Source organism: Maylandia zebra, linkage group LG17, assembly GCF_041146795.1.
Source record: "Maylandia zebra isolate NMK-2024a linkage group LG17, Mzebra_GT3a, whole genome shotgun sequence".
NCBI lineage: Eukaryota > Metazoa > Chordata > Actinopteri > Cichliformes > Cichlidae > Maylandia > Maylandia zebra.
In genome coordinates, this window is record NC_135183.1 from 12,080,524 (window position 1) to 12,103,365 (window position 22,842).

The 22,842-nt window shown below is 39.5% G+C and overlaps 2 protein-coding genes across 8 annotated transcripts; both read right to left on the reverse strand.

Annotated features, from left to right (window-relative positions):
- Nucleotides 1-740: 740 nt before the first annotated feature.
- Nucleotides 741-12,436, reverse strand: eef1db (eukaryotic translation elongation factor 1 delta b (guanine nucleotide exchange protein)). Of its 5 annotated transcripts, XM_076875497.1 has the most exons (10): nucleotides 9,850-11,019; nucleotides 5,667-6,934; nucleotides 5,086-5,203; nucleotides 3,896-3,967; nucleotides 3,082-3,144; nucleotides 2,644-2,740; nucleotides 2,084-2,196; nucleotides 1,805-2,008; nucleotides 1,522-1,716; nucleotides 741-875 (listed from the first exon to the last, which is right to left on the reverse strand). In XM_076875497.1, exons 2-10 carry the CDS (start codon nucleotides 6,932-6,934, stop codon nucleotides 837-839), a joined length of 2,169 nt encoding a protein of 722 aa, XP_076731612.1. In that variant the 5' UTR covers nucleotides 9,850-11,019; the 3' UTR covers nucleotides 741-836. The 5 variants fall into 5 exon arrangements, with proteins under 5 accessions (XP_076731612.1, XP_004567408.1, XP_076731614.1 ...); XM_004567351.5 differs by lacking the exons at nucleotides 5,667-6,934; nucleotides 9,850-11,019 and adding an exon at nucleotides 12,304-12,436; XM_076875499.1 differs by lacking the exon at nucleotides 3,082-3,144 and having other exon boundaries at nucleotides 9,850-11,010.
- Nucleotides 12,304-22,827, reverse strand: pycr3 (pyrroline-5-carboxylate reductase 3). Of its 3 annotated transcripts, XM_076875507.1 has the most exons (8): nucleotides 22,679-22,786; nucleotides 19,645-19,771; nucleotides 19,236-19,329; nucleotides 19,091-19,155; nucleotides 16,618-16,797; nucleotides 15,550-15,762; nucleotides 14,593-14,685; nucleotides 12,304-14,489 (listed from the first exon to the last, which is right to left on the reverse strand). In XM_076875507.1, the coding sequence occupies exons 3-8, from the start codon at nucleotides 19,321-19,323 to the stop codon at nucleotides 14,286-14,288; spliced, it is 843 nt and encodes a 280-aa protein (XP_076731622.1). In that variant the 5' UTR covers nucleotides 19,324-19,329; nucleotides 19,645-19,771; nucleotides 22,679-22,786; the 3' UTR covers nucleotides 12,304-14,285. The 3 variants fall into 3 exon arrangements, with proteins under 3 accessions (XP_076731622.1, XP_076731621.1, XP_004567404.2); XM_076875506.1 differs by lacking the exon at nucleotides 19,645-19,771 and having other exon boundaries at nucleotides 22,679-22,827; XM_004567347.4 differs by lacking the exons at nucleotides 19,645-19,771; nucleotides 22,679-22,786 and adding an exon at nucleotides 21,845-22,642.
- Between the last annotated feature and the right edge of the window lie 15 nt (nucleotides 22,828-22,842).

The window sequence follows — 22,842 nt, forward strand, 5'->3', positions numbered from 1 at the left end:
ATGAGCACTACTACACCTCCAGCTTCTCTTACTCACACTGCTTGTAGTTTGTAACACAGAGGTCCATGTCCTGCACAGGGTGGAGGAAAACTTCAAAAAGCCTCTCTATCCTGCTGTGTAGCTCTACTATCACCTTTTGTATTGTAACACAGCCAGTCTTCTTTATATTAGCTGTTTGATGAAACCAGGCTTTCTGCTTTAGTGTCTGTGTGGCTTTTAATGCATGATTTGACTCTCTTGTGCACAAAATGAAGACAAATGGCGATAGACTGTGGGAGTGGTCCTACAATCCTCCAATCAAATTGTTTTTTTGTTTGTTGTTTAAGTGAAATTGCAAGTGAATATTAATCAACAGCCCACAGAGAGGTAACAGTTTCTAATTTTTCATTTTTTATCTGTAATTGTGTATCTGCAGCTGCAACTTGAAACCAATAAAACATGCATTTTTTGTGAAGAGTCTGTGGAAATGTGGAACTTGAAGCCTCAACATAACCTGCTTTATTATTTTACTATGCATCACTAGGATCTTCCAGCCAGGTTAAAAAACACAGACACCTACCTAAAAAGATAAAAAAGAAAAGTGCTGTCCAATAAGCTTGCTTTGTGGTATACCCCTCACCTCAGACATCTTTTTTCACATTCCTCTTGGAATGGCTGAATACCACATTCAGCCATGCAGCAAGTTTTAAATCCATCTGCTCTGAGACCTCCATCAAAATACGAGAAACAGAGAAATTAGGTTCAGTGCAAGAGGTTATTTTATTATTATTATTTTTAACCGTTGACACAATCAGCAGAGAATCAAGGCATGACATGAAGACATGAAGAGGACGGGGTCAGATCTTGTTGAATGCTGCTACGTCGACACTCTGGACCTAAAATAAAGAAAAAAAATGCAAGTGTACCAGGATTATTCACGACAGCGAGTAACTGCATGAGATACTGTTCCTGATGTCACCCTGAAGAAAAAAAATGACTCAAACTGTTCTTGAACAACTGCTCGTGTTATGGAGTCTTTCAGCTTCACTTTGTCCCTTTCTGCCTCAAGGTGGCAGCAGTGTGCTGACTGTGGCAGATAATGTGATGATTCTGACACACTGCTCTTATTTTCCTAGGTGAGCCATCCTCACTGAACCTAATCTGTTCACTCCAGCTTCTCTGATGCTTTTAATCTATTTTAATTTCTATGTTTGAGTATGTTTACCTACATTTTAATGATAAAAAAATGCATATATGTAATTAAAATTAGCATTAAAAGAGTAAGGAGGAGTAGAGGGGAAACGGTGGCTTTGTCTATTAGCCGTTTTACTATTGCAAGTTAATGCGATTTGGATTTCAGCAGCAGATGGCTGTCCCTCCATGAGCCTGGTTCTTTAGGTCTTTCCAGCAGTTTGAGTGTTCTTCCTTCCTACTGTCACTAGAGCATCATTTGATTTTGGGGGTTTTAGTGGGGTGATTGCTATTGTGATTATTAAATTCTGGATGCCCAGTTAGTCTGTTATTGTATTGAACAAGACTTACATAATCCTCAAACTTGGTGATCTCCTCCTCTAACATGTCTGTTCCCACTTTGTCGTCCTCCACCACACACGCAATCTGGAGCTTTTTGATGCCGTATCCAACAGGAACCAGTTTGGACGTCCCCCATAACAGACCGTCGGCCTGTACTGAGCGCACACACTCCTCAAGCTTCGCCATGTCTGTTTCATCATCCCACTAAAAGAAGCAGAAAAAACAGACAGTGAGCTTTTTTTTCTTTTTTAAATAATTGACCTATGACCGGGCTCAGACAGAGCAGACTTACAGGTTTGACATCCAATAAGATGGAGGACTTGGCGATGATGGCAGGCTTCTTGGCCTTTTTCTCTGCATACTCTTTCAATCTCTGTTCTTTGAGTTTGTCTGCCTCTTCATCTTCATCACTACCAAACAGATCAATATCATCGTCGTCATCCTCCTCCTCCTCCTCTTTAGCTGGGGTGCTGGTCTTCTGCTGGACAGCGGTGCCCTGAAGAAAATTAAAAGAGTAGAAACATCTCTGGATTCTAAAAGGTGAAAGCTGGTTGAATGTTTAAAAACTCACGTTTGTATAAGGGACTGGAGGAGCAGAAGCTGGGCTGACGGCTGCAGGAGACTTCTCCAAAACTGCAACCCGACATTCCAGTTTGGAAAGTGCTGCCCTCAAGTTCTCCACCACTAAAGAGACATGAGATACAAGAGTGCGTTTAGCATGAATGAGGAACATGTGAATATGAATAAAGAAGTGATGCATATTCTAGCAGATCAAACACTGTGAGAGTTAAGACAACAGCACTGAATAATCCTTTAACTTTACAACCAATCAAATGTAAATCAGTAGTTAATCCTGTTCATTCACTTGTCTCTGTTTTACAAAAGGTCTCCAGCTCTGTAGGTCTGCTAGACTGGTGCCTGCATTTGCAGTTAGAGAGCTTGTTGATTAGGGAAAAAAAGTGTGATGACACCATTTTCATGTATTTTTAAAAAAAAAAATCCTGTCAAAGTCATTTGATCATTATTAGCTGCAGTTCTAATAATACTTAACTTCAGCTGAGGGCACCAAAATAGCTCTGCTGTAAGTAAAGAAGGAAAATGCATTAACACCAAAGCTGAAAACAAACCCACCTTTGTGTAAGCTCTGGTTCTCCAGCTCCAGGCTCTTGATGCGGGAAACGAGTTCTCCGTGATCAGCCGAGCTGCTGCTGATGCTGCTGCCTGTGCTCTGAACCGCAAAGACAGAAACGGAGAGGGATCAATACAGTTTAATGAGAACATCTGATGGAGGATGTGGAATATTAGTCGTTTCATCAAACAGAACACCCATGTGTGAGAAAACAGCAGGTTGCAGTCTCAACAGCCAGGCTCTAGAGCCAGAAAGTGACAGCACAAGTATGCAGCAGTTTACAGACCCCAGTAGAAATATGCAGGTGACTGTGTCTGAATTGGAAACTGCACAGAAAAGGCATCTGTAAGCTGAGGTATTCAGATCAGTAAAGTGTGGTTTTCAACAAAGTCCACTGACAGAGGTGCTTCCAGTGACACACAAGCTTTGGAGGCACTTACAAGCTGAGAATGTTGGCTTATGGGAGGCTGAGCAGACCCTCTGTTACACAGTGTAGTCTTCAGCTTGGGGCCAGATTTCAGGGAAGAAAGGAAATGAGGAGAAGGGAAGGAGCAGGATTTATTGAAGTTCATGCCAAAAGGAGAGCAATGAGGAGCACAGAACAGAAAGCAACTGGAGCAACCACAGGAAATAAACAGAGCTCGGAGGTCACAGAAGAGATAAAAGACTACAACCACATTTTTACACTAAACCACATTTACACTTTAGAGCCTTCAGATCAACAGAGAGCTTCAACTCAAACAAAATCTCCCTTATCAGTTAGTTTAATCCATCTCCGTCAAGGAAATGAAAGCTAGGAAAAGTCAGAGAAAAGGAGGGCAACTGGTCCTATGTGTATTAGACTGTCACCATAAAATGATAGCACTATAGCTATGTTATTTCTAAATTAAAACTAGTTTTTGAGCTATGCCGATGTCAGACTGCACTATTATTTCTTTTTAAAAAGATGATGATCACAGTGCCTGATAGTAGTCTGAACTGGGCATTATGTGAATATGTAAGCTAAGATTAGACAGCTTACATTTTGGAATAACTTGAAATTATTTCCAAGACAATTTCAATTTGTCATCTCCATTTACTTAAAAGAGAAAGACACTACCCCCAAAACTAAAAGGCTGGATGCTCTGATCTAAATGGTCGGGACTGGTGAAATTATATTAGTATGCATACATGTACTTGGATAATTTAAGCACTTTTAATACCACATCAATGTTATCCATCAAATGGAAATACAGCGTGTTCGATGATACTTACTCCTGCTAGAGACTTTTGGATGTTCTCCCGGGCCCGGGCAATGTCCTGAAGAATGGTGTTGGCGCCAGCATCCTTCAAGAAAACGAACAGCTGTCAGTGTCAATTCATCTCTGACTTTATGACGCAAGGACAGACTCCACAATTAGAACATTTCATTCCAAAATATTAGATTGATTTACACCCCCCAAAAACAAACAAACAAAAAGGAAAAAAAAACAAAAACAAAAAACTGCATCTATACAGCTCTGGTCAAACCAGACCTCTAGCAGATTTGTGCTGCAGGTGCCTTTTGTATCATTTTAATTAGTCAACTAATTATTCTGGCTCAAAACACATGGTTGTGTCCAAAATCCCAAAATTAAGGCTTCAGAATCCAAAACCAGCAGAAGATGTTACAGTGGCGATCTACTTAGATGTTTACATTTTAATGTGGCCTGCGACCAAGGCCGTAATTTATTTAAATTACAATGTAATTATATTTACATACAAATATTTAAGGTTGGTACACTAGAATAAGGAGCTAACAAGTCAGGTTTTTACAGGAAACAAAGATAATTATACTAAATAATTTTAAGTACAGCGCAAGTAAAAAATAAATAAATAAATAAAATAATTCAATAATAAATAAATAATCAACATAATGAATATTCAATAATGATGTACAAAAATAATAATGTAAAAAGGCAAGATTAATCCACTTCATAATACCAAAATGCCCTGAAAAGTACAAAATACTAATGATATAAGATGGCGAAAAATTGTTTGTTTTCCCCCTAAACTACCAGGAAATTGTGTAGTACTTAAAGTTACTTAAAGTACAATTATTTTCTGTTTCCAGTAAAAATGTCCTGTATCTACCTTTAAGTATTTGTATGTAAATATACTTACATTACAATCTCAAATAAGATACGCTGAAATTCGTCCTTAGACAGAAGGTATATTCTAACGTATTACTTTATTTATTTTTAATTACAATAAAATATAACTTCAAATTCAGCCTGTGGAATAATACAGTTTTGATCAAATACAGAACAGAACAAACAAAATCTATGCACTGTTAGAATCTAATCTCTACGCAAAGACACTTAAGATGTAAATAATCCACATTAATATGGTACAATGATTTCAGATTAGATGTGATGATTAAAAGCTTAAAGCACAAGATTTAACTTGTAAGGCAGCGTGGTTACCTTTGTAGGTTGTGGTGAGCCATTCATGTGCTCGTAGAAGCGCCTCTCTGCTTCGTCATAGCGTGGTTTGTCAAACCAGATCTTTTCCTTGGCCAAAAAATCCACTGCACTCATTTTTCTACAAAGTAGAAAGCAGGGAAGGAAAAGACAGGGATGTATGAACAGGACACAGAAGGTCAGGGAAAAAGGAAATGAAGCCTAAATTATTACTAATTCTTATACTAAAAATCACTCAGCATACAGAGATTTCACCAATACAAAATCTGACTTTTTATTCTGTAAGAGACTAATTTTAATTTAGTTTTAAACAGCTATTCTCCACCAACAGCCACCCCAATCCAACTATACAAATGCATAACAAAAAAAAGAGGATGGTAAAACACAACAATGGGTCAGATAGTCAAAACACAAAGCATAAGGAAAAGATTGAACACAGATGAATGACAAAGAATGGCTTAAAGGAAAGAAAAATCAAATTCATGTGGGAAAAGAATGGAGGTGATATGATGGTCAAAAAACCCAAAAAACAAAAGATGAACTGAAACATCTGGAGCAGTTCCCTTCTCCCGGTTTGATCATACTTGTCCCTCAGTGGGGCGGCCGAGGCAACTGATGAGGCTTCTGCTTCTGGCCTGCGCTCCTTCTTCACAGCTTTATTCCCACTGCAACCATGGAAATGGCTCTCAGCAGCATCATACCGCCACTTGTCCAGCCACACCCGCTCACTGTTCGGATGGAGGAAATAGCGAACTCCTGCAGCTGCTACTTCTTCCTTCTCCGGGAGCTCAGCCGGCTCCTCTTCCTCTTGTATCGGGTGCAGAGCATGGAAGACCTCAGCTTTCCCCTGTGGGACCACACGTGTTTCCTCTGCTACAGTTTCTTCGTTTTCCTCCTCCTCTTCCTCTTCTACAAGGCTTTGAGGGTGGTCACTACATCTGGAAGTAGCAGTGCAGCTGGACCGTTTGGTGGAATTGTTACCATACAGGTTTTGGTAAAAGGCTGCCTCAGCACGGTCATAAAGTGGTTTGTCCAGCCACACGTCTCTGAGCAGCTCCACTGGGATGCGGGGCAGTCCGTTAACTGATTGCCGTACGGTTGGTGTGATGGCTGCTTGGATGACAGGGGTTGCAGGAGTTGGGGCTAGAGACTGATATCCTTCATCAGGTGTTCTGGATGCAGTGGAGCGACTGGATGGAGCTTGAAGGTCCAGAGAGTTTGGAACTGATGGCTGCATCGACCCCTCAACAAAGCGGCGTTCTGCTTGGTCAAATGTCGTCTTGTTTACCCACACTGTTTGTACAACATGGTGGCAGGCCACTTGGTCACCATGGTTGCATGATGGGCCAGCAGAAGGTGGAGCTGCAGTGGATGAAGAGTTCAATTGTTTCCCAGAGGATGGAGGTGATCGGTTCGACTGGGTGGTCCCATTAGAAGAGCTTGCCAGCCAGCACTGGTAGAGGCTCTCTGCTCTCTCGTAGACGCTCCGTTCAAACCACACATTCGCGCACTCAGACTGCAGACCAATCAACCCAGAGAGGTGATCAGACGGCTGACTGCTTTGTTTGTTTTTCTCCTCGCTCTTGTGCTTGTCGACTTTTTCTTCTGGGCGGCTCTCAGGATTAGACAAACGTTTTCTGCGGCGACGGCTTTTGCCACTACGCTTTCCTTCTCCGTTTATGCTGCCGCTCTCCGGAGACGACGACGCGGTCTCTCCATTTCTCTGGCCTGGCTCGGCCTTCTTTCTACAACCCAGCATGGTCTTTGTGGACTGATCCACCTGATAGTGGCTGGGAGGCTGACCATGCTCTGACTGATCATCTACAGAGCTCTGGGTGTTCTTCTTAGACATCTTTGCGCCGTTGCGGAGACAAAGGAAAGAGAATAACAGGCACAGGCTTTTGGGTTAGTGAGAGAGAGGCACGGAGGTTTAAAGACACAAAGGGGTCGATCTATTTTACACAGTGCTGCTGATGAATTATTGAACTTTTGCTTTGTTACAGAGATGCACATTTATGGCAATACACTACAAAACAAATTCTACAAATCGGTAGCAGAGAAAAACATGCAGCATGCAAGCAGATGGTGTAGACTGAAGTTAGGTGACTGGACAAAGTCTGTCACCTTGAGAATTCAGCACTGCACTTTTCACACTTTCGCCACAGCAGAGAAAGGAGCAGGACAGTATTTGGAGACAAGTCCATCATTTCAAAATGCTAATGATCAAAGCAATTACGAGACGGTTTTAGCCAACTTGCTATGGAATACACATTTTTCCTTAGCATCTGGCGGTTGCCAGGACTGACTGGTCTGTAGGTTTGTGTGACTCAGACGTTAGTGCTCATAGTGGCCAAACCTCAATAAATGATGCTCTTGGTTGCTATGTCATCACCTGTTGGTTTAGTGAAGTCCTGTTATGGAGTCTCGAGCTAAGTTTTTCACCATATTTTCAGACTGTGAAACAGAATGCTTACTGGCTTGTCAATCACAATGGATAAGCTTCACTTCTGACAAGATACATCGTAGCCTCTACATATGCTCAATCCAGAAGTCTAAATTAAGCTTTGCCCCAATAAAGCAAGTTAATCCACAAAGACTTTAAATAATTGTGAGAATTTCTATGTAAAAAAAAACCCCCAATCCTTTCCATGTGGTTATGATTATAAACTATTAATTCACAGAATTAGTAGATATGAGATACTGTTCATACAGAGGTGCCTTACCCCATTAATACACAGGCAATGCATGCCTGTCTGACTGATGTTGAGAAACAATAATTTTAACATATCGCCCAGTTCTAACTAGAGATGGCACGATACCACTTTTTTATGTCCGATACGATATCATAAATTTGGATATCTGCCGATACCGATATGATTCCGATATAGTGTGTTTTTTAATAGATAAAACTGTTTTTTTAATATCTTGCTGCATTTTGCATAAATTCATACTGAAGTTTAAATAAACAACAACACTAAAGCTATTCTGTTATACCTGTATGTAAAAAATACACTGCACCCAAAAGATTTCATAGTTCAGCAACACTGATCAATCTAATAAACTTAAACCTACACCATCCTCCCTATTCTAGTATTTTAAAGAATACTTAGCAGAAATATTAAGCAACCTAACTAATAGGGTTGCAAACTCCCAGCAAAAAAAAAAAAAAAAAAAAAAAAAAAGGGAACCACCCCCCACCCTCCACCTCATGATGCTTAATCGACGTAATCAACTTTAATTTCATGCAGTGTGAAAAAAAATGCACAGAAATAAATTATTTTTCAAGAACAATTACATAGATTCAACATCTTTCTTCAACAGAATTGCAGACTGCACAGCCTTCCCAAAGGAAAAAGTACTATAGCTTACTAGGGCATATTAGACTTAATAGTTACTATATACAGTAATGGACTTCTATATATTTTATATAAGATTAAAACTTTGGGTGTAAGATTCAGATAATTATTTATTAAAATCTAGACATTTTAAATGAGAATAAGAAAGAAAAGTGTCTTTGTGCCCCCTTTTCCCTGTTCATGCCCTATCCGCCCCCCTGGCTAAACTTTGCTAGATCCGCCCCTGCACAGTTAGCAGCACTCAGCTACTTAGAAAAAGATCCTGGTGTACAAAGTAATATTAAATAAATTCTAACAACAGTTTATCAAGCTTAAACGTGCTGCTGTTATTCAGGCGCTGGTTTCCTCTTTCTGGTGCGAAGTGGGCCAAAAACAAACGAGAGAGATGGACTCGCGACAGAAAAGCTGATCAGCTGATCATTAAGCAGTTTCATGATTGAAGTAGCAGCAGGAGAGGGAGGGAGAGAGAAGAGGCAGTCGCTCCATATATCGGTTGTTAAGCTTAACGTGGGAATGCTTTACAAACATTCAGAGATGAACTTACACACTTGTTTTACTTCTCTCTGGGATCACTTCCTCGGAGATGAAATGCTGGTTTGGTAGCGAGGCTCCAAATACACACAGCCGCTCTATCACGTGAGCACACTGCTCCGACGTGCTACGGTTATGAGCCGAGTTAGTGTCGCAAGTTTCGTGAGGTGCTTTTTTGATATTTAATGGATCGGATTACATTTTTTTATTTCTCTCCGATATCCGATCCAGTAATTTACGTCAGTATCGGACCGATACGTAATATCGGATCGATCCATCTCTAGTCCTAACCCAGATCAATCGAATCTAATTTTTTATGAGTTTTCTAGAATCTGATTTATCAATCATGTCTTTCACGGAGGACACTGTATTATCAGAGCTAGTAAGATATCCAGCATATGCCATAGCTTTTATATTATTAGCACCATTTATGACTAAATATTTATGCAAAGGATACACATTAAACTGACCTTATAATGCACTCCTTTGTTTACAGCTTCCATTATGTACTTTACAAACCTTAAACAGCTTTGCAACACTGAACATACACAATGACATGATAGCAATCACAGGAAGAAAAGGGGTCATTGAGTAAAAGAAAAACATTAGTGGACCAATGCAATGCATGCGCATGCAAAATAAATAAATAAAATTAAAATAATAATACAGTAGGTATTACAATTCAGACATGCACTAAATCATGCATCTTTAAGTTTTAGTAATATACTACAATACAGCAAATGCATTCCCTATTGTTCATACAGAGCTTAGTTAAAATGATCCAAACTAATACAAAGCTATAACAACTTTGGGTACTGGTTTGGGAAGTCATTTCCTGCTTGATGTTTATGAGGAGATCTTAGTCAATCTGTTAACTCACCTTCTTCAGTAAAGGTGTTGAGCTCAACCTAGTATCAAAGTCAAATGCTCAACACGTTCTTTTCATCCAGTTAACCGCAAGCCATTGAAAAGAAATTTATCAATCACCACCTTGCAAAATGAATCAGACAATACAAGGGATACAACATTTAAGGAGGGTGGAAACAGTACAAAAGACGGACATAACTACCATGATGTGACCCATTGTTTTCTGCACTCCTGTTTTGAAGCCAAACGTTTCTACCATTTCCATTTTGGTTGCAAGAAACTGGATGTGACTTGAAAGGGTATGTCTGAATGTGAAACTGCTTGGTCATTGGCTCCCGACTTGTGATTGACAAGCCGTTAGCCAATGAACAAGCAGAAAATACCACTGATAAGCCTCCTATTTGACATGTGGTAGGTTTAAGATTTTATTGAGTATGATCTTAAAGGAGTAACATAACAAAGAACTAGCAAAGTGTTTACAGAGGTCAAAACAGAAAGGCTTTTTTCCTCATAGACTAAAGGACAGGAACACTCATTGAAGGCATAGTTATAGCCATCTTTAGGCTTTCAGACTAAAAACCGGTTTAAGGCACTTCCACATCGGCTTAACTTTTTCAAACCAGGAAGCTACATCCATCTTTTGTACTGTCTGTGCTCAATGCAAGGTATGTGACAGCGTTACAAGGAATACTCACATGTGAAATTCTGAAGGCAAGATGGGAGAAGACAAGCTATACATTAAAAAATTTATCTAGATCAGATATTCAACATGAAAGTCAACCTTTCCGCAGTCTTTAAATGGCTCCACTTTTAGCCTTGGATGATGCTGAATGGGAAAAATGCTTTCACTGAAATCCAATTTAATCCTAGAACATGAAACAAAACTTGGACCCAACCCCCCTTCAGTTGGGAGCAGTTTATTTTCCTCTACATCATCAAAAGTAGACATTTGCTGTTAAAGCACATCACACCTTTCAATACTCAATCTAATTAACAGATCAAACAAATTAGATACGATGTGGAAAACAGATTTTATCCATCTTCTTAAAGAACTGCTGACTAGGCTCAGCTGCGGTAGGAGGGGAGGTTCATTTATCCGTTTCAATTTCTGTGCATTTTCAGGGAGAGTGTATCCTGTATTGAGGAGCTCCACTAGCAGCCAGTATGGTTGCCTGTCACTGAAGTTAAGAGGATAGCACTGTTGGTGTGTGTGTGTGTGTGTGTGTGTGTGTGTGTGTGTGTGTGTGTGTGTGTGTGTGTGTGTGTGTGTGTATGTATGTATGTATGTATGTATGTATATATATATATATATATATATATATACACACACAAAACTAAACATACTCTTCTGAAGGCACCCCAAAAATATTTCATACAGTAGGAAACTGCCGTTTTTAATTTAGCTTAGTTTTATTAACAAAAGTTAATACTTAATTTCTTGGGAGCTATTTCGAGCTGCAGCTCTGGTGAGTATTTCTGGCAGCAGGGTGGTGCACTGGGTGCTGGATCAGCTCAAAATAAACTACATGGCAATTTTGGAACATGTCATGGCTTCAAGCAGTTTTTGGAAAAGAAAAAAGAAGAATTCTATGCAATGGTTGATTTAGATATAGATATATTTAGATATAGGCTGACGTATACTTAAGACAGTTTGATTGTCGGTTTTGGCTGGCTCACAACATTCAGTTGATATCCCTGTGACTTTAGAATTTGGAGAAAAATGAAATCACCCCAGACACCCTGTGGCATTATATAGAATATGCTTTGTTCTCCTTTGATGTAGAGTATCCTTGCATGTATATAGTTGGTGCAATTTCATTCACAAATAATTTAATTCATCAGTCCCTCCTTGATAACATTTAAAGAGGGTGGCTGACAAAGAATATATACGTGATTTAGAACAACAAGAATTCACCTCTCCTGTCCTGATCTGTATAGAAGCTCATCAGTGACCATGTTCCAGGATTCAAGGCAGCACTTCCACTTAAAGATACTTGTGTAACGTCATGTAGAAAACCCTGTCATGCCAAATGCTAAACAACAAAAGACAGCATCAGGAGCGCTGTCAACTTCCAAAGGTGCGCGCCCTGCTAACCTTTCATCTTCTTTAATTCGGTCCTAGCTAGAATTCTGCAGTAGCCATTTCATTTGCACCGGAATAAGTCTACTTGTTTTAAAACGTGGCCCTAAAGAGCTTCTTTTTAATACTGACAATGCCGTAAAAACCTAACCAGCACAAGCAGCCACTGAAGCCGGTATCCGGCAAGAGTGACTGCCGCTCCGACAGTGTTAGCACTAGCACGCTGCTCATTCAGCTAGCAGCTTGCTAGCCACGGCTAATCCCAGCCAAGCGCCTGCTCTGTTAACCACTGAATATCCATCAGTTTACCCAAAATGTATTTTAAAGATTCCCACCACTAACAACCACACTGAAACCTGGCTGTCGGTCGGCGTTGAGCTTACTTACTATTGTGGGGGTTTTTTTGTCTTGTCGGTGTGAGGCCGGGCCAGCGGATAAAACGTGTTTCTCCGGTGGTGAATGACAGCGGGAAGGAGGAAGAAGCGGAGAGGAAGCAAGGAACAGCGGTGATTGTGTGATCTTAGCGGGTGGGGGAGGGAAGGTATGAATCATTAATGTTGCCTCATGCTCTGTGTTGAATGTCATGTCGTTTTGATATATTAAAATTGGAATAAATGTGACACTGGAGTATTTGCATCTCACCAAATTAGGTCACAACTCAGTTTAAAGCTACACCTCATAATTTCCAACCGCTGTCTTAGTATGACAGGCTTTACTGTTTATGATACCTTCACTCAGTTATTATTGTAAGTCTCTAAATTATTTACATCTGCTGTTATAGACAAATCAGTGACAAAAAAAACAATGTTTCATTCTCTTTGACCTAGATTTCAAATCCTCTGAACTTTTTATTTCTATTGTTCAGCCAGTTCAAGTGAACAGTCTTGAATTTTGACTCATATGACGCACTGGCAGATGAACTATGTAATGTTATTCAGGGCCAGAAAAGGTACTAAATGGACTTGTCTGGAAATTTATTTTTCAAGATTACAATTAGTTTTGTGGTGCCTTTTGTTATCAGTGAACTCATGACTTTGTCCATCAATCCACACACACCCATTCATTCATTTTTTTAATGTGTACACAGGTCTGGGCTGCAGTCTATAAAGAGACCAGACCTTTCCTCCCTAAATGCAAACTCAAGCTTTTTCAGAGGAATTCCCAACTGAGGCCCACCTCTCCTGGAGCAGGAAGAGGTGGGCCTCAGGTCCAAGTTGAGACCTTGCTAATGGAGAAGGGGCTCCATGTGGCCTAAGACGCAGCAAATTGTCCACCCTCTTCTACACCCACAGCACATGCTTTGTGGATCAGGCCACAGTCAAAGGGTAATACATTGTCAGTCAGATTCTTGGCTGACCACTGACTTCAGATCTAACAATATTCAGTGTATAATTTCCCAAAACAAATTAAAACAAGAATTTATCGAATTTATCTTAAATGATTTATCCATATGGCTGCCTATTAATGTTTCTTTCTAGGCTTACTGACTCATTGTTGCAGTGGCTTGTTATCTTTTGTATTGAAGGTCAGAAATTAAGTCTGAGCTGTCAGCTAATAGCTGGTTTCAAGACTCCAAAACTAACAGAAAAATAAGGAACAGAACCTGATAACATGACACTTTATGAAAACTGATACTTATTTTTAAATTAGAACCATTTTTTTTTCCCATACACCATGTTATACACAACCATACAGTAGCTATACTTGGGACACTATCATTGTACTGGAGCCACACAAATGTGATTACTCTTATCCTAAAATTTAGACGTATGCTTTATCCAAACAAATATTAAATACAATAATAATAATTTAAAAGATTAAAATGATCCACTGACTCTACATTACAATCCAATCAAGAGCAGTAAGGCAGTACAGCAATGAAGATGTTCATAACAGGGGCTTCTGTAGTGATGATGAACAATATGGTCTGCATAACAGCTTTTTTTCTACTCGTTTAGCCTCTCCTTCAGCCTTCGAGTCTCACGTGACTTTTAGTAAATGTGACAAGTTGGATTTATTCAGCATTTCGTTATTAGAATATATATCAACAAATACTGGTACAATCAAATTTGGGTTGTACCTTACTTGCATCCAAATCCAATAAGACAGGGTTATTTGAGTGCATGTAAAAACAGAAGTCATGGTCTAATATTAAACTGTCAGAATCAATTTTAAGATTAAGCCAATGTTGACTTTTAGCTTACAGAGACTGAAAGAAGATGAGAAAATGTGATTTAAAAAAGGGACAACTTGGTTTTTTTTTTGAGTGTGATGAGAAGAAGAAAAAAAAAAAAGGAGTTCAGGTTTCCATGTTGGGTATTTATCAAGTTAAAAGTCTAATGAGTAGTTCTTAAAGGCAAATTTGTCCATCACTTTCTGCTCCCTGCTGTTGACTTTCGGCCGAGTTCCCTGGCTCTCTCTGTGGCGGACTCCACAGCACTCATGGTTGACGCCCTCACACCGCCTTGTTCCAGTGTGTGAAGCCCATATATGGTTGTTCCACCTGGCGTGCAGACTTCTGAGCGAAGTTGAGCTGGATGCTTCCCGGAATCACGTAACAACCTCCCAGCACCCTGCAGCAAATAGCAGCTTTCAAATATTATATTTGGACACGCAGGAGTCAGAGCTCTGAAGTGAACTGTTGTAAAACAGAAGTGAGCAAAGTGTTAAACTGACCAGAACAGTCTGAGAGGCAATGCTGTGGGCTAGAGCGCTTGGCATGCCCATTTTAACAGCTCCTTCTGCCAGAGCTTCAGCAAAAAGATACACCTGCAGAGAAGAAGCTCACTGATCAGAATAAAACATGAACTCTGTGTCAGTAAGTCATTAAAGACTCTGGAAAAAGAACAGTTAAAAGAAATCATAAAAAGCCCAAAATTGACATGACATTCATGACCATGGTGAGCTCAGGTAAACCTCTGAGCTCAACTGTGCTCACAGGAAGCTCAACTTCCAGGCAGGTACTACCAGTGACAGTGAAGAATACCACTGATTGACACATGACCTGGGTGTAAATAGATTAGAAGGACACCTAGGCAACTGGAGCCTGGAATATATAAGCAACCGTCATCTTCAAAGCAATGTGTATGGTCTGAGAAATTCATGTTACAATTGTAAACAAGAAGTTACAAAAGCCGCTTTTCCATTAGTACCTATTTTCACCACGGTTTTCAATTAGGTCCCAGTACCTGGTACCAGGGTTCCAAGCGATCCTAACAGGCACCAAGACGTCACCAGACTGCATGCCAGTGATTGGCCGGTTAGGAGTGTCATTTGATGTGTTATGAGAGCATCTCGTTCATGAAAATCAAAACCACCATTTTTGAAACCCAGCAACGGGTTAAATGGCTACCAAAAGCAATGCCATGTTCCCCAAGTCTGACGAAAAGCCACAGAGCGAGCAGCACGTATATTCTTGCCTGAACTTCCACCTTTTTTGTAGTGTTCGAGTTGCATACTAATTACGTCATGTCATGCTCGGACACATTGCTATAACAACAACCACACACATTGGGTTGTACTCTGCTGCAATGGAAAACCAGTCGATCCGAGTAGGTACTAATGGAAAAGCGGCAAAAGACTTCAGATAAAACAAATAAACCAACCAAAAGAAATAAAATCTAGGACACTCACAAAGGCTACTCCGCTCCCGCTCAGCCCAGTATGGATGTCAATCCAGGCTTCAGGTCCCTCCTCCACCAAACCACAGCGATGCAACAAGGAGCGAAGTAGTGCGCCGTCCTCCTGTTTTGCGTGTGATCCTCGAGCAAACAGGAGAGCACCTTCCTGAACTAAACACGGTAGATTTGGCATCAGCCGGATGGCAACAGAGTTCTCAGGAAGGAGCTTGAAGTTAAAAGAGGACAAATATAGATAGATCAGCATTGAAAGTTACAGCTCACCCTAAAATGAAATCTGTGCATGCACATAAGTACAATTAAATAAAAAGAATTAAAAAAAAAAAAAAAAATCAGCAATTAATAAAATGTAACATGCAAGTAAACAATTATAATTTGGCATATTAAAATAAAGAAAAATGTGCTTTTTCATAAAACATAAGAACAAGAATCATATTTTAGCATTAAAATATCCCCTTTATTAATGAGTTTGTGCACACTGGTGGATTAAGCATTAGAGAACCAAATGATGTTGTAATTACATAGACTGCTAATTTAGGGCAGCTCAGCTGTGGCATAAAGATGTAACTGGGTGATGATCTGATACATGTGAGCACTGTATATATAATTTGTGTGTGTAGTATTAGTTTCAGGTAGGAACTATTTTCTTTCCATACAACTATACCTTTATTTGGAACCTTTATTTGTGCCTCTGCCCATGAAGACAGGCGACTCTACTCTGATGTTCGCTAGCTGCACTCTTCTATTGGTAGATGGAGGTGGTATACAAAAAATACTTGAAAAACTTGAACATGAAACTGCTCAGAGAGATCTGTGGTATTTGAAATAATGGTTCGTGATTTCCATAAAGAGACACTGCTACAGAGTTAATAAAAATATACAAATTGGGGAGCTTTGAGCAACTTATACACAAGAGAAGAGAGACATCTCTGCAGCCATCTCAAAAACTCGTTCACACCATGACAGTACAGACATAAACACACTACAAGCCAAAAGAAGAACACAAATCTGATTCAGTGGTAATCTGTCCCTTAAAAGACACCAGAAACTATGTGGCACTCACCTCCTCTAACGTTGCTAGTGTTACTCCTGCTGCAACAGATACAATCATGTGTCTGCCAGTGACGTGTTGTGTGACCTCCTTGAGAACTAGCGGAACCAGGTGAGGTTTGACTGCGACAAAGACCACATCAGACCCACAAACCACCTCTATGTTGGAGTGAGTTACAGCAATGCCCAGCTCCTAAAAGCAAGCCGGTGTAATATTACTTAGCCGAAGCACTAGCTCGGACACAAGATCAAATCATGCTGATGGCACACAATTCCTTTATATTGTTAATTTTTGCAGAAGCATTTACATTTCTAGGACTTGGAAGATGTCCTCCAGTATTACAATTATTTGCTTATGACATGATTACAGTTCATGTTGCTTTCTAAAACTCTGCCATGATAACAGACTCAGTGTTGTTTCAGTGATATTAGCAAACCAGTGTTTAATGCCATGCAAAGTGCTGTTTAAGAGTTTAGAGGAGAGGAGTAAACTTTAAATGGTCAATTAATCATTTACTGGGTCAACTTTAAAAAAAAATAAATCTATTGGATATAATCCAATTATCTATTCAGCAACTTTGTTTCTCTCAACGAACAGTACAAAGTTGCAAAAAGTTATAGAAAATTATTTTTCATTCTCAGGTGAGAAAAGTGTAAAACACTCATCAGTCACCATAAAAATATGCTTTTGGGAAAAAGAAAAGAAAACAGAAAAACAAAACACTAAAGTGGTCTGACGAGTGATTAAACCCAACAACACAGTTTGCTGACTCATTTTTGGGGAAAGATTCAGCAGACTGAAGCTTAATAACCACAGCTGTCATAGACAGAAAGGTTAGGCCCCAAATCTAAAGTGGTATACATTTCATTTCCAAGCAGTATAAGAATATATAAATGCAAAAACCACCTCTCCAAAGAGCAAATTCATATAACATTCAAATCATTAAATGTTCGTGTAAAAACACACACAAAGTTAACTTAAGTGACAAAAATAACAAGGGGTTAAGAGAAAATGCAGTATTGTTTATTGCGGTGCCCTGTAGTGGCCAGATGCAATAAGGTTTTTATTTCTATTGGTCACAGTGTTGCTAAGATATGACTTTACTTTCTGTTTGTCAGCTTTCCACACTTATGATTAGCTGTGACAGCCAGAAGACCTCCCATGTCAGCTTTAGTGACAACTGAAAAGAAAAAAAAAAACAAACATTTGGGGCTTGTGAAAAATTGTAATACCCCTTCATAAAACCCAGTGGTTTCACACCGGGCTTGAGAAATCCAACGCTTCCTTGTTTTTTAAAATCTAAACTAAACTTTGATGCACTGATCTATTGATGCAAGCCGAAAGACGATGGCCGTAATCTAGGAACTGACTTAAAAAATGATCTCTGACTTCATTAACACTGAGACTGATAAATGGACTCTGGTCAGGACGCGCTTTAATGATCCTTAAAATAACCTTTGACAAGAAACCTTTATGTGGATCTGGTTCAGGCTGACCCAATGAGACCATTTAAGGTGATTTTCAGTAGAAAATACATCGAGTTCAGATTCTGAATTTCAGACATTGTACCTTTCAAAACATGGAGGCATCATTTAATGACTGAATTTCAACCTGTGACCACATTTTAACATGAACTGCTTAGAAAACAGACTGTCTGCAGTTTGGCCTTAAAGTCATGTCAGGTTCACAGTCACATCATCCCCAACATCCCAGCTGTGGCAGACATTTTTTTTTTAATAAGGACAAATGATTGATCATTGATCAGTTTTATATACGTTTGATTGAAACAGATTGCTACAGTAAATGTTAGCGGTACAGGAACCTAACTGACAGCCTGACACCTGCATTATTATACAAAGTATTAGCGTTAGAAAGATGGGGAGCACAGATTTTATATTCTGACCAGGTCATAGATCAATGATGTAATCGCCATTTCCATCCCTAAATATAGACGAATGAATGATCGTAAAAGTGCTCATGTTAATTACAAAAAACCCACATCATCTAACTGGGATTTTAGCATTTTTAAAACAAACTTTTGCAGTTTCATTTACTCCAGTATGTCCTCTGATGGTGACTTTATGAATGAAGAAATGAACGTGGATGTCAGTCAGTCGTTTTAGGTGCAGCAAGAGGGAAGCGAAAGAAACTCAGAGCAGGTTAAGTTCACAGAGTTTACCGATTGACTGACTCAAAGTTTAAGTTAACCGTCTTTCTGGAACAGAAAAGCCAGAATTTTCCTCATCTCAGAGTTAAAAAATTCAGTTGTTAGTAAACCTGATTCCCAGAATAGGGACCATGTCTACGAAAAGGTAAAAATGTTACAAATACTTACGCTGCTTAAAAATAACTGGCTGCTTCACTAGTTTTAGACTGAACTGTAAACTGATCTTCACCATAACTGCTTACTTCAATGCAAAATGATTCACACTGAGAACTTAAATGATAGAACAATAAACAAGATGGAAAAAAACCTCCACAATACCTGAAAGCGTCCCAGATTCCTTGAGGATGGTGCACTAACTTTGACGTTTGCAGGAAGGACATTTCCTACAAAGAGAACATTTATTAAATACTAATGTGTCCTTCATTCCAGTCCTCCTCACTTCTTCAGTTCTCTCTACACTCACCGGATAAGATGCCTTTGGCGATGCCAAACGCCATGTTCCCTGCACCGATAAAGCCAATCTTAAGCTGAGAGTCCATCTCAGGGTCCATTTTGATCTGAAACCAAAGCAGGCAGCAGGTTACAGCAGGAACATCGAGATAACATGATGCCAGTGATTAAAAATCACCATGATGACGCATTTTCCACTGTAACAAGGGTTTCACACGTTGTTGTTTGAAGATATTAAACTGTGTACATTTTACAGACCAAAAATAAATAAACTCAGGGAATGAATCCAGACAAGAATCAACACTAAAAACGTCACCACTCCAAAGACAATCAATTTGTGTTCAGATCTTTGTGTCCATGCATATGAGAAACCCGATTACTATGAGAAATCAGGTTAAAGCAAAAAAACAAAACAAACTCACACATATATGATAAATCCTAGTTGACAGGTGGTCAGTAATCAGATTCCCCTCCCTCCTCCAGTAAAATGCTGCCACAGCCTGGTTTCCCTGTCATAGGTCATTATGAAACGGCATCCTTTACCCAGTTCTGGGTTTGCAGGACAAAAAAAGGCTTAAGTACAGAAACCAGTCAGTGTGCACATCCGATTTCTCTCGTGTTTGGACTGCAGCCTGTATCACTGTATGTGGTCAATGAGCAACTGAATATTGTTGGTTTGACTGAACCTAGAAACACGTGACTCACACTCAACTGCCAGTCTCCCAATTAAACAAAGACAGTCAATAGAAGCGCACATGAAAATATGAATAAACCCCACTAAAGATGCAGTGGAAAAAATAACAGTGGTGTTTGGACACATGTTGCAGAGACAATAATTTAAGTGTTTGTTGGGGTACACCTGGATTAATATAGAATTAAAATTGTTGCGTTTTTGTTGATCGATATTATAGTGTTGTTATTAGTGTTGTACATGTTTCTACACAACATCATACCTACTAATTCAGGAATCTGAATTACCCTTGTAATGGAAACACTTTAATAGGAAGCAGTGTATTTTTGTCCAATATGTAAAAATGTAAATTTGACTATGTTGATACTGAAAGCTTTTCCTATGTTTTGTTTGGAAAATGATTCGAGACCGTTACTTACCTGACAGAATATTAGAAACACCTTATTTCAGTAACTGAGAGAGTCACTCTGACATTACAGTCTTAATGAATATAGAACTGATTGCCAGACAGGTATACTGTATTTAAATTTAAAAAAGTGAGCTACACCTAATATCAGTGTATACTGTAATCCAGATGTATTAAAAAACAAGCAGACTATGACATCATGTAGCATGATCTACTGACTATTATGGCATATTTGGGCCATTTTAAGTTTAATTATGGAGCCAGAGAAAGGGTGTGTTTTCTTGCAAATTTAGTTGTAGTCTGATTTTTTCATAACAAACATACAAGTTCAATATTGGAGTGCATCTGTTTTTGATTTTTTGTAAATCTTTTTCTTCCCATTTTAAATTTGACACTTTAATATTTGAATCTACAGTAATGTGCAAACATCTTGAGTCACCCATCAATACTTTATCTTTTGCTTCCACCCTGCATGTGTGATGCTTTGGGCTCTTCGGTTTCATCAGAAATTGTCTCTGTGGAAGACGGTTTGCCATTGTTAAGGAAGGGAAATCAGGAGGCTGAGGTATGCAAATTAAACAAGAACTAGGTTGAAAATCAGACGCTCGGGTCTTATGAACTGATGAATCTAAATGTGAAATTTTTGGTTCAAATGATGTCCAGAGGAGGTCAGGAAAGAGGTACAAGAGTTAGTGTCTACAGCTATCGGTAAAACATGTGGAGGTTCTGTCATGGTTTAGGGCTGCATTTCAGCCAGTGGCGTTTTTGATCTTGCCAAAACTGCCATAATACCATCAGATTTTGATCCACCATGCAATACTATCAAAAAACCTGACTGGCAACGGCATCATTTTTCAACAGGTCAAAAGCCCAGACACATGGCCAATGCAGTAAAAGCATAACTGGACAATGGAACATAAAAAAATAAATAAATAAATAAAAAAAAGACAATGGGGCGTGATCAGCCATGGACTGATCTCCCCAGAACTTCAACATTACTGAAGCAGTGTGGGATCATCTTAACTGAGGCAAAAAGCAGCAAAAATTTCCTTCAAGACGCCTGGAGATCTATTCTTGAAGACAAAGAAGTCAAAAGGCAATCAAAGCAAATATTGACTTTCAAGCTTGTTAGAGTTGTACAAACTGTTTTTGCCTTATATTCTGTATTTTCATGCATGCTTTGATTTCTCAATAATTCATCACACCCATTTCACATTTTCCTAGCAAAATAACTGAATGAGAAGTGACTCAAGACTTTTGCACATTACTGTATCCCGGTTCTCTCCTTCTAAATTTAGGGCTTTATACTGCCAGAATATTTGAACGTCTTCCCTTTTGAAAGTTGTATAAGTTTATATCTTTAAATTAGAATATTCGACACATTTACTTTCCGAAATTTTGAATTTCCAAGGAATTAATCCCCGTCTTCCCAGGCGCCATATTTCAGTTATTTTAATACCTACAATGGCCCTCCTACGTCATCGTAAATTACATACGACACCGCCTCCACGGTTATCACCCCTACAATTAAATCCAGGTTCTGGGTGGTATTGTCCGGGCAGGGCTGCGGCCAGTGTAGTACTGATGCTTCGCCATCTGACTCTTCTGTCACCTCGTCGTTTCTGTCAGAGTTAACCCCGGGTCCCACCAGAGGGTGTCTGGACTCCATAATAGCGACCATCGTCTTTTCATAGCGCCACCAGCCCTGTATTTTAGTTGGGGCCGGGGAGTCGGGCTCTCGCTTGCACTTGTAGTATGCGCTTTTGAGAAGTTTCCAGCGAAACTTTAATTGGTCCACGGATCTGTGATAACCAGCCGCTGTCATTCTCCTGTGTGCCACTTTGAACAGTTTGTTATTCCTCACTTTCCTTCCGTCTAAGCACTTCTTCATGTCCAGCTCCTTGAGAATTTCCAGAAACAACTCCGTTTCCTTCACGTCCCAGTTCTGCTTCTTGATGCCAGAATCGTCCATTGTTTTAGCAATGCAGTCTCATGAAAACTCACACGAACTAGCGTTCACACGGCTAGGTTGTTAATAGGTGCTAGCATGCCTGCTGTAGCATGAGCTGTTGTGATGTTGCTAGTTTAAAATCTTTAAGCAGTATTTAGCACGGAATCTTCAAAACCGAATCAATAAAAGGATTACAATTCTGCGTTTTAAACCCTCTAAACATGAAAAAAAAAAGCCCCGCTCATGCATCTGAATAGGAATAGCTTGAAAATAATCCAGGAGAGATTAGATTAGAAACACAATGCACGTGTTTCTTTTTGACTGGACAACTATAAAGTAACACGGAGTGACACAAACACGATAGCGTGAACAAAACCGGGTAACGCTGGCGGTAGGACATTTATTCACCTGATTTGTGTTTCAGATTTGCTGATATCCGGCGTTTTGGCAACCGCAAACAGAAGTTAAATTTAAACCGTGGATGCACCCAGAGCATACACAGAGCCAACCAGCTGACTCTAGCTCCACTGTTGGTTCGTTTGGTTTTTACTTCACTGTCGCTGCTGTTCCAG